The sequence below is a fragment of the Gadus morhua genome, chromosome 14 (genome assembly GCF_902167405.1).
Source record: "Gadus morhua chromosome 14, gadMor3.0, whole genome shotgun sequence".
Classification (NCBI taxonomy): domain Eukaryota; kingdom Metazoa; phylum Chordata; class Actinopteri; order Gadiformes; family Gadidae; genus Gadus; species Gadus morhua.
The window spans coordinates 5,762,391-5,778,361 of record NC_044061.1 but is presented as its reverse complement, the minus strand read 5'-3'; the positions used below and the strand labels follow the sequence as shown (position 1 = coordinate 5,778,361).

Below are 15,971 nucleotides of genomic sequence, written 5' to 3'. Positions count from 1 at the left end.
TTTGGCTGGTGTCCAGAAATGTGAGGTTTGCAGTGTGTATGGGCCTAGGATTGCATGACTAAAGGATGCCAGGCAGCACCATGGGGTCTGATATATGTTGGTGTCTGCCTAGTCAACATATTAGCTCATGATGCACTGCATATGTTTGTCTCCATGACTCAAAGATAAATAATAATGTAACCCAGTATTCATATAACCCAGTTTTCATATATGAAAAGAGGAATCTGTCAAAAGGACGCAGCTTTGACTAGTAAGTGAACTTATGTGAAAGTTATGTCTAAATTAAAGTTTACACAGTGGTCAATGTGGAATGACAACTGGCAAAAGGTTATTCTAATTGAAGGGTCTTATAAAATGACAAACTTTAAAGCGAACGAGAGGGAACGTGGATTCAGCTTATCACACAAATTTGTTTCATAGTGTTTCGAGAATCACTTGGTGTTTTAAGAGATCCGAGAATAAGTAACCATCTTGCGAGAACAGGAAAAACAAATAGATCATTGATCATTGACACAAAACGGTTCCACACAGTACATTAAGTAACCAACACGCGATAACACTGCAATACATGCGGAATCTGAATTAAAGAGCCCAGGACAGCATATGTAAAGGCATGTCATTTTATTGGACTGCAGTCGAGACTGTACCTGGATTGAGCAGAGGAGGTGTTTAGTAGAAAACACAACTGGATCAGATAAAAACCAAGGTGAGTTTGAGGCCGTTAGCGTGTTTGGAGTATTCCTTGGAAAAAAAAACTAAAAGGAACGCCATAAATGTTGAGCAGGTTTTAACATCTTTGGTTCATCGTTATAGTTATATAAAAAAAAAAAAAATCGGTATTTACAAGCAGTTAACGGGAACACGAGTGCAATTGGTTGGTTCTCTAAAAATACATTTAAAGAGAAAATCGACAACTTCATTGTGCTTAAAACATCAAACACATTATTGCTCAAAGGCTAATTAAAGTGCATACTCGCTCAGTAGTTTTAAGTGCATAGCAAATGCTGATTTACACACAGAACAAAAAAAATAAACATCCATTCCCACAACAGACCCATGACTCCACATTGCTTAGGCAAGTCTTACAAAACAAATATTGTATTAAAATCCCTCAGTTGGATCCGATCACTGAGCGTCCCTCTAGTATCAAAAAGGCATCTGTAAATCAGTAAAGAACAAACCCTGAACCACGTTCTCTATTAACATTCCTTATCCCATCCAAGAGAACTGAAAAGAATAGAGTACAGATGACAGAATTCTTTCTGTGATCTGAAAGAATAAAAAAATCTACAGGAAGCAACTTTTAAATAAATCTCACTTGATAATCTAGTAATCCATAAACCAATCCAACAGGAACCCCCACACATACATTAAATAAATCTGAACCGCACGCATCAGAACAGCCAATGACTGGAGGCAGCTTCTTACAGTCGGCCGTTGTATTTTAATAAGTATTGGGAGTCATTGGCCGTTGTTTGCAGAGGAGTTAAATCCACCTCGGAATCCGAATGTCCCCTTTAAAAGGTTGGATTCTGCTTCTAAAAGCACTCACTAGCCCTGGCTTGACCTCGCTTCAGCAGGACAACAACAACAAGCAAGGACATTCAAGTTGAATGAAAACAATGATTTAAAGGGCCCATGTTTTACCACCGGGTGTGAGATCCATTTACGAGTGGGATCTACCCATCATGCATCAGGGGATGACCAACCCACTTGTGATGTTGATCGTGGACCGAGTTGTAAATGGCTTGGACGGGGGTATTAAGTGGTAAAACAGGAGTCCCTTCATCAACAAAACAAATGATTTAGATCAACCCTTCTTAAATTAATTACGATCTTAAAACAAATTCCAACAAAGAGGAAACTTTTCCCATTCAGCTCACACAGCATGCACACCGTTGAAGGAGTGTTTCAGAGGGCGTGGCGTCAGCCTAAGACACTCGAGAAGAACATAAAAAAGGCAGACGCTGTATTTGCATTTGCAAAGGGGATAGTAAAATGCTGACAGGCCCAGGCACGACAGTGTTTGTGTGTGTTCCGTTGGCCCCTTCCACCTCACTCGGCCTCGGTGATGATGCTGGTGGAGTCCGCCTCGTCAAAGTTCCTCTTGTAGCGCACGCTGGAGGTAAAGTACGCCCGCTTCTTCTTGTACACCAGGAACACGATGACCCCGGCAAGGGCCAGCAGGATGACCAGGAGCATCACCAGGGCAACCGGAGAGCCCGGCGACACTGGGGGGGGGGGAAGGCAGAACTGTTACACCAGAAATACTAGGCTAACATGCTAACCTTGTCATCCCTGGGAAACCGCAAAGAACCGGGACCAAGTGATGCTTAGCTAGGCTAAAATGCTAGACTGTAATCAATCAAGGGCAGTTACACAGACGTGCTAGGCTATGCTAACATGCTAGACTGTCGTCCACCAAGGGCAGTTACACAGACGTGCTAAACTAGGCTAAAATACTAGACTGTCATCCACCAAGGGCAGTTACACAGACGTGCTAAGCTAGGCTAACATGCTAGACTGTCATCCAGCAAGGGCAGTTACACAGACGTGCTAAGCTATGCTAACATGCTAGACTGTCATCCACCAAGGGCAGTTACACAGACGTGCTAAGCTAGGCTAACATGCTAGACTGTCATCCAGCAAGGGCAGTTACGTGCTAAGCTAGGCTAACATGCTAGACTGTCATCAAGCAAGGAAGCTAGCACAGTCCGATAACGCTGTTAGCCAGCACAGACACACCATGCTCGGCTAGCATCTCAACCAATAAGTGACCCGTCAGCCACACACATAAATGCTAAGCTACTATGCGCCGCGGCGCCACTCACACTTGGTGGTCTTGCAGACGACCCGGCTGAGGCTGTCAGAGCAGCTGACCCTCCTCCAGCGGCCCTGGTCCCCCGCGTCCAGCACGACGCAGGGGTGGTCGGCGGCCGCCCCCACCAGGGGGGGGGGTGTCCCCCAGTTAGCGAAGTCCAGGGGGGAGTCGTCCACCCAGCCCACAGGCACACCTGGTGGAGGGGGAGAGGGAGGGAGAGGAGAGAGAGAGGGAGGGCCATGGAAAACGGTGTGACAACGTCATGGCACAACCGAAGGGGAACATGTTGCAAATTCCACTAGAAACTGTTTGCCATTGCCAGGAGGTATGGATGCAGGGGCCCGGTGTTTACCCTGTTTGTCCATGTTCAGGCCCAGCCAAACCCGTTTGGTGATCAGGGGGTCCTCAGTGACCTGGGAGGCCACAAAGTCGTTCTCCTCCATGGAGGTCAGGGTGAGGAGGTGACCCCCTGCCCGAGAAGAAGGAAAGAAAAAGGAACAAGAAAACGAATCAGACGACAGCCACTGAGTTACTGTTGGGTCACTGGTGACAATGATGGTGTTTGACTATTTATCATCGTCAATAGCAGACAAGGAGAGAAGAGATTTACAGTGAATTAAACTAGTCAACAAGGAGCAGATACGGGTTAGGAAGCATCTTGCTCTAGGAGGCCTAGAGGTAGGGGGTAGGGAACATCATGCTCCAAAATGCCTTAACTGGTTTCAGGATAGTCCTAGGGGTTAGGATGTTCTGAAAGGCACTTTGTTTGAACCCTCATTTCTGCAGCCTGCGTACAGGCGTCCCAGAGCTTAATGACATGCATCTAAAACAATTCACCGTAAGACGCTTGGCAGAAAAGGTGTCCCGTGAACAACTGAACAGTTAATAGAAGCATTGGCCAACCGCTGTGCAGTGTGCATACTATAGATATATACACACACACAAGGTTGAGTCGCACGTTCTCACCCAGTCCCACACAGACACTCGTGGCATCAGCCATGTTGTACACGCTGGAGTTGTAGATGGTCATGTTGAAGGCGTAGCAGTGGTCTTTGAACTCCAACCACTTGGACGTGGTATGCGGGCAATTGGTAGCCAGCGCAGGACTCTTTAGCCTGGCCCCTGGTTCACAGAAAGGAAACACGTTGAAATGGTGGGTCTTGCATGTGGAACGCTGGGAGTTAATTAAACAAACACACGTCTAGATACTTGGAGTTGTAGTCATGTAAATCAAGTGTCTGGATACTGGGAGTTGTAGTCATGTAAAACCAGTGTCTGGATACTGGGAGTTATAGTAGTATATAATAGAATGCTTGTAGTTCATATTCTAACAAAGCATCTAGATACTGCGAGCAGTACAGGACCCCAACAGTTGTAGACATTTTCCAACAATCTGCCCTGATGGTGGGAGTTGCAGTCATTATTAAAGATTATCAGGATTCTTGGACTTGTAGTCATGTTAGGTAAAGAGTCTCTAGATACTGGGAGTTGTAGTCCTAATCTGGCACATACATCCTCAGGCTTGGAGTTTAGTCTTTGTTCGAAACCATGTCTGGAACTTTCCAAATTGTAGTCCAATGTGAACAGTGTGTCCTGATGCTGGGTGTGGCGCCTTACTCTGGCTAGGGGTGGTGGTGTTGGTGGTGTAGCAGAGAGCTCCTTCAACCAAGGTCTTGCAGTCCTCCCTCATCCACGTGCCGGATGGACTGATGGAGACGCAGCCGGCCTGGGACTTCTGCGGGCTCTTCTGAGAGTCCTTGATGGGTGCATGGTAGTCGCGATTGGTTCCGTCCGACCACTCGTAGAACGGGTTACTCGACTGCCAAACGAAAGTGGGACAGACGAATCAAAAGGTCAACGAAATGGTGTTCTGCTGTTAAAACCCGGGTTTGAAGTCGGTTTGATGTGTTATGTGGTATATTTATTATATATACAAATAAAAAAATACATGAGTGCAGCAAAATGTATGTTGTGTCCTACAGAGGGCGCTATAGTGTATTTTCCAATGCCCAATTCCCATCAATTACATGCTTAGCCGCTCAGTCACATTCGTTTATGCCAAACACAGTCTTGTAGAAGCTGAACCCCGACGATAAACTCAGAAAAATATTGTAATCTACGAAATCTTGTCTGTGTCATTTCAACCCACTATCTTCCCCGTGAATTTCAATTAATAACAGTAATTCTTGTTTATGTCCCTGGTCCTGACAACGCGCTGGCAGCAGAGCGCATTTTAGAATGTCATAACAATGCCGTCTCCAGGGCATCTGACCAGCCCGTGTTTCTGATGGGAGATTTCAACACCTGTGAAGTCACCGCACTTCTCCCACAGTTAGAACAGTATTTAACAACGCCAACACGGCTGAATAGAACGCTAGATTTATGTTTTGGAAACATCCCGGGTGCATATGTATCCAAGCCCTGCCCTGCCCTTGGGTCCTCAGATCATAATGTAATACTACTACTGCCTAAGTACAGACAAAAATTGAAGACCCAAAAAGTACAGGCCCAAACCATCATGGCATGGGAGGTAGACTCCATTCAAAGACTGAAAGGATGTTTTGAGCTTACAGATTGGGAAGAATTCTTCAGGGAATGCAATGGTGACCTTAACCTGTTGTACGATACCATATGCTCTTACGTCACATTCTGTGCTGATAGTGTTATTCCCACCAAACAAATTAAGATCTTTGCAAACAATAAGCCATGGATAACCAAAGACCTTAAGAACTGTCTCAATTTAAAAAAGTTTGCATTCATCCAGGGTGACCAGCAGAGAGTTAAAGAGCTGAAAAAGGAGCTAAAGCAGAAGACCAAGCTGGCCAAGCTCAACTACAAAAACAAAATGGAGGAGAAGTTCATCAGTGGAGATATAAGGCATGCATGGAGGAGCCTAAACACCATGATGGGCAGGAATAAGAACACTGCTGCAGTACAATGCCCAGACCCTGCTGCCTTTGCTGAAGAACTCAACACCTTCTATGCCAGATTCAACAACACTGACTCTATGGAGGAAATGGTCACTCTCCTATACCCCCCAGAATCTATCTGCATAGAAGAGAAGCGGGTTATATCCATCTTTTCCCATCTCCATTCCTCCAAAGCTCCTGGACCAGATGGGCTGAAGGGCAGAATACTGAAGAAGTGTGCAAGTCAGCTGGGCGGTGTAATGACGGAAATGTTTCAGCTCTTCCTAGATGCCAGTTTTGTTCCCAGGGCGTGGAAGGAGACCACCATCATCCCTGTTCCCAAAAAGCCCCGGGCTAAAGCTCTGAACGACTTCAGACCAGTGGCACTCACCTCTATCCTGTGCAAATGCATGGAGAGAGTTGTTGCAGGAGAGCTCACCACCACCATCGGTGAGAATCTGGATCCACTGCAGTTTGCCTACAAGCCAAAACGAGGTGTGGAGGACGCTCCATTACATCTAATGGATACCATCACAAAGCACCTGGACTCCCAGAACTCCTTGGTCAGGATCTTATTCATGGACTTCTCGTCAGCATTTAATACAGTTAACATCAACACACTCCTGCATCGCCTTCAGCAGCTTCGGGCCAACCCAGCACTGACACTTTGGATCAAGGAGTTTTTAAAGGACAGACCCCAGCATGTAAAGGTCCAGGGTGTAACATCGTCCAACATCATCCTTAACACTGGAGTCCAACAGGGTTGTGTCTTGTCTCCCATCTTGTTCTCAATATACACCAATGAGATCACATGCAACATCAGTGGATTCAAGCTATTTAAATATGCAGATGATCTGGCCTTGGTGGCCAAACTGACAGATCAAAGCACCCTGTCCAAGTACACCCAATCTATCACTGAAATGGCCCTGTGGTTCAAAGAAAGCTCACTGCAGTTGAACATCAGCAAAACCAAAGAACTGTGTTGCCATAGGAGGAGGGCATCTAACACCCCACATCCACTTTCCTCACCTTTGACCCTGGAAGGACAAGTAGTTGAACAGGTGGTGAAGTTCAAATACCTTGGCACAGAGATCGACCAACGTCTGTCCTTTAGCCAGCATGCAGATGGGGTTTACAAGAAGGGACAACAACGTATGTATCTCCTGAGGAAACTAGACACCTTCAATGTCAGTAAAGACATTTTGTCAACTGCCTACCAATCTCTGGTGGAATCCATCATCACTTGCAACATTACATCCTGGTACGGCTTCCTCACAAACGCAAGCAAAAGCAGACTTAATAGATTAACTAAGCAAGCAAGCAAGCTAATAGGAATACACCAGAAAGCGCTGGAGGATCTGTATATCCAGGCAGTGGGAAGGAAGACCAACTCCATCCTCTTAGATCCCTCCCACCCACTCCATCCTTGTTTTGATCTACTTCCTAATGGCAGAAGATTCAGAATGCCTTTGGCCAGGAAAGCTATCTACAAAAAATCATTCATCCCCATAGCTATACACACACAGAACACTCATTCCTCAAAGAACTTACACAAATAACACACACACACACACACACACACACACACACACACACACACACACACACACACACACACACACACACACACACACACACACACACACACACACACACACACACACACACAAGCCTTCAGTCAAAAGACAATTTTCTAGTATGGCAACATACTAGACAATAAAGCATTTTGAATCTTGAATCTTTGAATCTTAATCGCCATATCACAATATTTGGGATATTGCAGAATTGCGCTGAAAAATCGTTGTAATATCTTCAGGTACCAGCCGATAATTCAGCCTTGGCACGTGTGTAAACCTACTGAACGTCACGCATCGGTGACATATCTGTTAAGGTTTGAGCTTCTCCTCACATCCTGATTGGACAGCCCGATCCAGAGCGGGAAGCCGTCCGTCCGGGCGATGAGCTCCACGTGCATTTGGTGCTGGTTGTCATGGATACTGGCCAGGTGTCCCCCGAGCAGGGTGCACTGCTCCAGCGCCTGGAGCCAGGTGAGCTTGCGGGTCAGCACCGTGAAGGAGAGGCTCCCGTACTGCCGCAGGCTCGGGCTCGTCAGGTTGTACTTCTCCCTGGGTTCTGCGGAGACGAAGAGAACACGGGACAAGGGGTTTGGATGTCAGATCAGGAGTTTTGATTGCATGCTGTTATTGACTTTTTGTTTTATTTATGCTACTCAAATGTGTAGGTTTTTTTTGTAGTTCTTAGCATAAATATATATATTTTTAATTTTAAATTGTATTTCTGTCTTGGGATCTTGTCTTACTGTCTAGGGCCTAAACCCTAAACCAAATCCTAAAACCAAACCCAAAAGCCGAACCCTGAATCCAACTTTAAACTTAAAAACCACAAACCAACCAAAATGATTGGTGGGTATCGAGTACTTCAATTACTTTTTTTTTTTAAATAAAAAGTATACTTTGGGAGACACTTTAAAAGTGGTGATATTGTATCGCCAGGTGTGAATGCGATTAGCCATTGCAAGCCGTTGGTAAATCAGCCTTTTTCCTGTGTTGTAGTGACGTCACAAGTGGGAGTGTCCAACTAGATGTATGCTTGAGTAAAAGGTTTACTTTATAAATAAAGACCATCATGGATCCGTTTACTACGACTGACCGTTGTCCAGCTTGCAGGCCACGATGCTCCTCTGCCTGAAGGGGGAGAAGTAGTTCTGGTTGGTGATTAGCTCCCAGATTCCGTCCTCGTTCATACCGGCCATGAACTCTGTCTCCACTTGCGGCCGCCCGTTCCGCCAGTTGTTGAACTGAACATTGGTGCCCTCGTACCACTTCATCTGGTTATCTACGGGAAGGACACCACACAATTGTTCACTGCAGGGACAACACCAAAAACATTTTTTTTACGCTTTATTCAGTGTGAGATAGACAGGAAGGAACAGGAGATAGAGAGGAGGACATGCAGCAAAGGAACAGGGGCAAAACTTGAACCGGAGTCAGGGCTGAGCCTTAAAAGTACACGCTGTTTCCCCCCCCCCCCCCCCGTAGAGAGAACCTTTAGTTTGGTCTCCTACCGCGTTACCACAGATCATACCCATTTAGAAGGGTACATGTCCGTCCCTGTGGTTCACGCGCGACCCGATCACCCACCAGTGTTGTCCTTGATGAGTCCCAGCCAGACGTACTGCACCAGGCTCTTGAACGGGACCAGCTGCTGGCGGACAAACTCGTTCTCCTCGGCGTTGCGGATGGTCAGGACGTTGGAGTTGTGGTCTGAAACGCAGTGAAACAAGGACCTCATTTGCTCGTTCATCTCCCCCTCTCCAGCACAAGCCTTCTCAACATCTAATGACCTTCTATGAGGAACATCTAGTGAATAGTGGAGTGTTTGACTCAGCCAAAAGGTTCTGGGTTGAATCCCCCACATGTCCACAGCTTGACCGAAGCAAGCCGCCCTAACCAGCTCCTAATGACAAGTACCCAGATGAGTCTACTAAATGCATTTTAATGGTATATTATTATTTGTCTATCACTTGGGGAAGACATTTCCTGTGCATTTCCCCAGTTGTATGCATTAAATAAATAGTGTTCTATAAATGATATTGATTATCTTCATTTAAAAACAACAACCTTGCAACATCTGAACTGATGCCTAGCACAAATGTCTTGTTTTAAAGTGTCTTTTATTTTCTGTTAAGGCCTAAAAAAAAAAAAGTTTGGTTCCTGTTGGTTGTCAGTTGAGGTCATGGGTAGGTAGGGTATTTATTTTATTTATTTTTTATTATTTTTTCAGAGGCAGCGAATGATAGGTAGGTTGTTTTCATTTAAAAACGAGAAAATTCGCTCATCCTTGTACAGAATGAAGAGGTGCTGTACAAAAACGTAATTATAGTTTGCATCATTAATTTTCTTTTTAAAGCTCATAAAATAATTTGGGTCGCACATAGATTGACAGGGTCGGTCGGACACCGGAACCGAACAATTTTTTTTTTAGGCCTAACTGAAATAACACCCCAGACGGGGGAAATTTCGACGGACAAAGTGTAGAACGGTGTTCTGCACTACAGGCTCATGCCAGTGGAACACCATAACAAGGAGCCGTGTTCTCACAGAGGTCTCTGCAGGTGTCCTGGGGGAAGCCCTTGTCGAACTGGGCCCAGCGCGACGCCACCAGCTGGAAGGAGTAGCAGTTGTTCCTGAACGGCAGCCAGTTGGGGCCGTTGAGGGTGTGAGGGCACTTCACTGCCGGGTCCTCTGACTTGATCACCGCGTCCTCTGAGACACAGACAGAGCTTCAGAAAGACTGTGTGTGTGCGTGCGTGCGTGTGTAGGCGTGTGTGTGTGACTGTCTGCGTGTGACTGTCTGCGTGTGACTGTCTGCGTGTGACTGTCTGCGTGTGAGTATGTGACTGTGTGTGTGTGTGTGTGTGTGTGTGTGTGTGTGTGTGTGTGTGTGTGTGTGTGTGTGTGTGTGTGTGTGTGTGTGTGTGTGTGTGTGTGTGTGTGTGTGTGTGTGTGTGTGCGCGTGCGTGCGTGCGTCAGACTGTGTGTGTCTGTGACTGTATGTGTGTGTGTGACTGTATGCGTGCGTGTCCGAGGCTGTGTGTGTGTGTCCGCTGTCTGTGTACATTAACAGCCCTGGCCTCACCGTGGCGCTTGTGGCAGATGGCGCCCCCCAGAGTCCCCTCACACTCGGTGGCCTTCCAGAAGCCGTCGGTGTCCTGGTACACACAGGAGCCGCTGGAGGCCTCTGGGGACCAACGGCTGAACACTGTGTGGCTGCGATCTGTCCAGCGAAAGTGGACCCCGCTCTGAACACATGGGAGACGGAGGAGCTTTTAACCAGTGAATGTTATACCACCAGGTGGGAGTGTGTTAGCAGTGACAAGCCGATGGAAAATCGTCCCTTTCCCGTTTTTTTGTGACATAATAATAATATTAACAATAATTAATCTAATTTTCTTAGCACTTTTCTAGACACTCAAAGACGCTTGCAGTGAAGGGGGGACCTCACTAACCACCGCCAATGTGTAGCACCCACTTGGGTGATGCACGGCAGCCAATCTGCGCCAGAATGCTCACCACATGCCAGCTTGAGGTGGAGAGTGAGGGAATTAATGGGTCAGCCAATTATACAGGAGGATGATTGATTAGGGGGCCAGATCGAATGAGACTGGTGGGGCCAGGACACCGGGGGAAACCACTGCTCTTTGCGATCAGTGCCCTGGGATCTTTATGACCTCAATGAGTCAGGACCTCGGTTTTACTTCTCCTCCGAGTGACGGAGATAACAAGTGGGAGTGTCCACCTGGATGTGTGCACAGCGAGAGCCGTGGCCAGAGCGCTTGATTGACGTTACCAGGTAACCCCTAACAGCCAGTAACATGTTACTCGTCAAAAAACCTTTGCATTTTTACTTAAAAGGCTGTGCATTAAGGTCGAACATTGGACGAGGATCATCCCGCACCACTACGTCGAAACCCACCACATCCTGTTACATCTGTAAACAGGCTGCTTTAGGGTTTGGTTCTCCTTTGAATAACCACGACCGAAGGACCCGACTCACGTCTTCACTGAAGAGCCCGATCCACATGGGGGTGCGAGCCCGGCTGACCAGCACGGTGAGCCAGGACTGCAGGGAGACGTCGCCAACGCTGACCAGGACCATGGCCTTGGACCGGCAGCGCGCCGCCGCCTCGGACCACGTCATGTTCCCCACCAGCAGCTGCACCGTGTGGTTGTTGAAGTGGCGGAGCTCCGTCGGGGCCTGGGGTTCCTCAGGCTTATCTGGAGGGAGGGGGAGAGAGAGAGAGAGGGAGAGAGAGAATGTAGTGAGACAAAAATTAGGAATAGAACTACTACTTATTAGTGTGTGTGTGTGTGTGTGTGTGTGTGTGTGTGTGTGTGTGTGTGTGTGTGTGTGTGTGTGTGTGTGTGTGTGTGTGTGTGTGTGTGTGTGTGTGTGTGTGTGTGTGTGTATGTCTCTCTCACCTGCATAGTGCTGGCAGAGGGCTGTGTACTGTTTATCCCCACAGTTGCTGTAGTCCCAGGTGCCCATCACCTCAGAGCTGGGATGGTTGATCATAAACACACACAGCTCCAAGGTGTCTAGGTCCATGGGCTTCATTGGCCTCACGTCGGGCTTAATTGGTCGGAGCATGCCGTGGAGCAGGGGGTTGAAGTTCTGGAAGCCGGCCGAGGTGTCATCCACCCACTGCCTGGAGGTGGAGCGCAGCTTCAGCCCGATCCAGATCTGGTTCAGCTCCGGCACGCCGGGTAGCAGGGTGGTGAGGAAGTCTGAGCACAGAGCAACGGGGACGGATGAGTTAGCATTGTTACCATGGAACTCCTGTTTGACTAGTTTGGGCTTGTTGGGGGGGCGCCGGCACACCTTGCTCCACCTGGTCCGCCACCGTGACCAGAGTCCCCCTGAGCGACTTGCAGACGTCGTTGGCGGACTGGAACCCCAATTGCTGGCTGGGCTTCATGATGGTGAAGCACTAGAAAGGCAAACAGACATCACTATAAATAGAGCTGTTATACTAAAAATTATTGAATATGCAGATGATGATACATAAAAGTTGCTCTTTGTCCTTCACATAATAGCTTCATTTGTATGTGATGTATGGACCTTATTACTTACATGATCAAATATAATACAAATAATAATAATAATATCTTTATTTATATAGCACCTTTAAAAACAATCGTTTACAAAGTGCTTTGACATAAAACCATTAGGAAGACTTTAAGAAATTAAGAAAGAGAATAAAAAAAAAGAAATAAAAAAAAAAGAAACTACGACGTCACGTAAAAGCAAGTGCAAACAAATGTGATTTAAGAAGTGATTTAAAAGAGTTAACTGCAGGTCAAATATGAAATAACATTTCACATTTCTAAAGGGGACTTTTGAGGGGGAGGGGTCAGGGGCTCATACCTTGTTTCTGAAGGCCAGGGAGTTTTTATCACATGGGAACCCACCCGGGTACGGTTCTAGAGGGTTCCGCTCCACAGAGGTGACGTTGTGTCGCTCGCACACGAAGGACAGCTTGTGCGCACAACTGTAGTCATACTCTGTAAGGTGGCAGGCAGGGGCAGTATGAGTGTCATTGTACGCTACTGACCAGGGACTATGTTGTGCTGTGTTGTGTTATGTTGTGGTGCACTGCATTGTGTTGAACTGGACTGTACTATGTTGTACTATACTGTCTTGTACTGTACTGAGTTGTCTTGTACTTTGTGGCCCTGTGTTGTGTTGGCACTGACCAGGGAAGAGGTTCTCTTTGCTAAGCGACGTGCATCTTCCCAGGAACAGGGAGTGGTAGTAATGCATCTGGACGGACCTGCGACACACACACACACACACACACACACACACACACACACACACACACACACACACACACACACACACACACACACACACACACACACACACACACACACACACACACACACACACACACACACTGAATTCTGCCATTTTCTGTGGCTTTCATGTGCGTGTTCATGTGAGTGTTTGAGCATGTGTCTTACGTCATTGGGAAGTAGTGTCCAGGCTGCTTCATGTCCACCCACCAGCTCTGCTTCGGGGAAGTGGTGTTCTGTTGGAAACAACACATCATACAATAAAACCTATATCACACAATACTACAAATTAATACCTTATCATGCACTAAATATGAAAAGCTCCCCATATATTATCATACACTTTAAATATCATTACCATATTATATTATGTAATACACTACATAAAACCATATGATATCTTACAATAAATATTAATACTGTATGAAATCATACAATACATTATCGTATCATACAATTAAACATATAAATACTGTGTCATATCATACATTATACAACCGGTGGCTTAAATCCAGCGATCTGATTGGTTCCTAACTTGTATAATGAGCGTATACATAACTGCAATGACGCCCAATCATTTTGTGAAAGTTTGCATATCACTCCGCGCCTGGAAGTAGTAACGGTTACAAAGCATAAAAGTAGTTGTTTAAAAGCAATAGCACAGGTCACTGAAGCCTAAAAATATGTTGAATGATGGAGAGGGTGTAAATGTTGTTACTCCGGGAGTGAGCAAGGTGTGAAGGGGGTCGCCGGCCCTCCGCTACGCGTCGGGCCGAACAACGCCCCTTAACAGTGGTATAATGAGCACAAACCCCACTGTCGTGATCTATTGCTTAAATAATACATAGTAAATACTTGATCATACATCCTATCCTATGATCCTAAGTCCAGCACCGAAACACTGATCACAGCTAGTTCCACACCCTGAACAACACAATACAATGCAATTCTTAAATACATACAATATCTATTTCTATCTAGTTTATATATATATATTTAAGCAATTGATCACGCCAGGCTGTGGTATGTGCTCATTATACCACTGTTAAGGGGCGTTGTCCGGCCCCGACGCGCGTCGGGGCCGGCGACCCCCCTTCTTTTATACAACGGTTACTGTTATGGCGAAACGAAAGTCATAGACACACTACATTTAAAAAGAAACCAAGAAAGTCATAGTAGCCATTTTATTAAAAGAATACAAAAAAGTAGTCCCTCCTGGCTGCCGCTATGCATCGACGGTCGCTATGCAACACACTTTAGCGTCCCTCCGAGAGAAGGCTCCGATAAACGGTTCGCCGGCAATTTATCCTATGGAGCAGTTCACTCGCCGTGTGCCTAAGCTTTCGTTAGTCTCTCCATCGCCTTGCTCACTCCCGGAGTAACCACATTTACACCCTCTCCATCATCCAACATATGTTTTACTTTGTAACTGTTTCTACTTCCAGGCGCGGAGTGATATGCAAACTTTCACAAAATGATCGGGCGTCATAGCAGTTATGCATACGCTCATTATACAACAGTTGGGAACCAATCAGATCGCTGGATTTAGGTCCCCCGTTGTATAAAATGTATTAACTATCTAGTAGTCATTAGCAGACCCATTTAAGGAGCAGGTAGGGGCTGAGCATCGGGACGAAGACTCACTTCTTAAAGGAGACATATTATACCACCAGGTGTGAGCGTGATTAGCCGTTAAAAGCCGTTTTGAAAATCGGCCTCTTCTGACATCACAAGTGGGCGTGTCCACTAGGGCTGTAATGATACGCGTATCGAAACCGAAATCGCGACACTCAAAGCCACGAACCTGTCTCGCGGTGTGAGAAGGCAGAAGCGCGATATGCCCTTTCTAACTCTCTGGTCAAATTGTCCGATTGAAATTTGCTAATAATTTGTCTAAATAATAGTCTGCTGACACCGCCCCCTTTTATTGATGCCGTAAGTATGGGACGAGATGCCCTCACTGTGATGACAGCTCTCCGTGGCTACGGAGGATTGCATTTCTCCACAGCCGTCGAAGTCCTTATATGCGATATGAACGACATTTATCCAGAGTGCCCTGCCATTCTCGCGCACACACACATACGCTACTCGTAACACTATGCTTCGTTATTGCGACGTTCATGATAGACGTTCATGTTTTTACCCATCTATTGAAAGTTAGGCTATTAAACATGTTGCATTCTATACGGCCTGATTATGTCATTATTTAAGCTACATAGCCTAATAAAAGGCGCCAATAGGATATTTGACTAAACCACCAAACAGTTGAGGGTTTTTGCCTGCCTGCAAGCATCCTCCAACTGCAATCTTTGGTTATTTATTTATTAATTTAGCTATGCTTTAATAGTATTCTTTCTGTTCAAATCTGTTCAGTGTTCCAAATTACTTGTTATTAAATGTTGTAAAAAAAAGTGTTATTATAAAAAAATATTAAAAGTCTTGTTGAATTTAAAAGAATCGTGGGATGTATCGAACCGTGGGTCAAAAATCGTGATACAAACCGAATCGTGCGTTGGTGTATCGTTACAGCCCTAGTGTCCACCTAGATGTGTGCTGGATAGATCAGTCTAGCGGCCTAGCCAGTGGACTGTAGCAAACGTTGCTCATCTATCCGTCACACATCTAGGTGCACACGCCCACTTGTGATGTCAGAAGAGGCCGATTTTCAAAACTGCTTGTACGGGCTGATCAAACTCACACCTGGTGGTACAATAAGTCAGCTTTAACATCATATCTTAACCCTAACCCCCCCCCCCCCATCTAACCCCCGGAGGTGCCCGTGAGTGCCCACCGCCGCCCGGCCTGACGCTCCATCCCGGTGTACCTGGGGGAGGTGCTCGTGGATCTTCCTGGCGGCGGTGA

General features: G+C 46.3%; 1 protein-coding gene across 1 annotated transcript in view; it reads right to left on the bottom strand.

The window, feature by feature from the left end:
* Window positions 1-606: 606 nt before the first annotated feature.
* Window positions 607-15,971, bottom strand: part of ly75 (lymphocyte antigen 75) — a 32,226-nt gene continuing 16,861 nt past the window's right edge. The window contains exons 18-34 of the mRNA XM_030376631.1: window positions 15,934-15,971; window positions 13,278-13,345; window positions 13,008-13,084; window positions 12,679-12,815; window positions 12,133-12,241; window positions 11,733-12,038; window positions 11,308-11,528; window positions 10,390-10,552; window positions 9,852-10,016; window positions 8,892-9,014; window positions 8,401-8,586; window positions 7,640-7,863; window positions 4,439-4,640; window positions 3,788-3,943; window positions 3,174-3,290; window positions 2,832-3,014; window positions 607-2,231 (exon numbers count right to left, since the gene is read on the bottom strand). The exon at window positions 15,934-15,971 is cut by the window's right edge and continues 132 nt beyond it. Of these exons, the coding sequence (XP_030232491.1) occupies window positions 2,056-2,231; window positions 2,832-3,014; window positions 3,174-3,290; window positions 3,788-3,943; window positions 4,439-4,640; window positions 7,640-7,863; window positions 8,401-8,586; window positions 8,892-9,014; window positions 9,852-10,016; window positions 10,390-10,552; window positions 11,308-11,528; window positions 11,733-12,038; window positions 12,133-12,241; window positions 12,679-12,815; window positions 13,008-13,084; window positions 13,278-13,345; window positions 15,934-15,971 (2,651 nt within the window). The 3' untranslated portion in view covers window positions 607-2,055. The remainder of the gene's footprint in view (window positions 2,232-2,831; window positions 3,015-3,173; window positions 3,291-3,787; window positions 3,944-4,438; window positions 4,641-7,639; window positions 7,864-8,400; window positions 8,587-8,891; window positions 9,015-9,851; window positions 10,017-10,389; window positions 10,553-11,307; window positions 11,529-11,732; window positions 12,039-12,132; window positions 12,242-12,678; window positions 12,816-13,007; window positions 13,085-13,277; window positions 13,346-15,933) is intronic.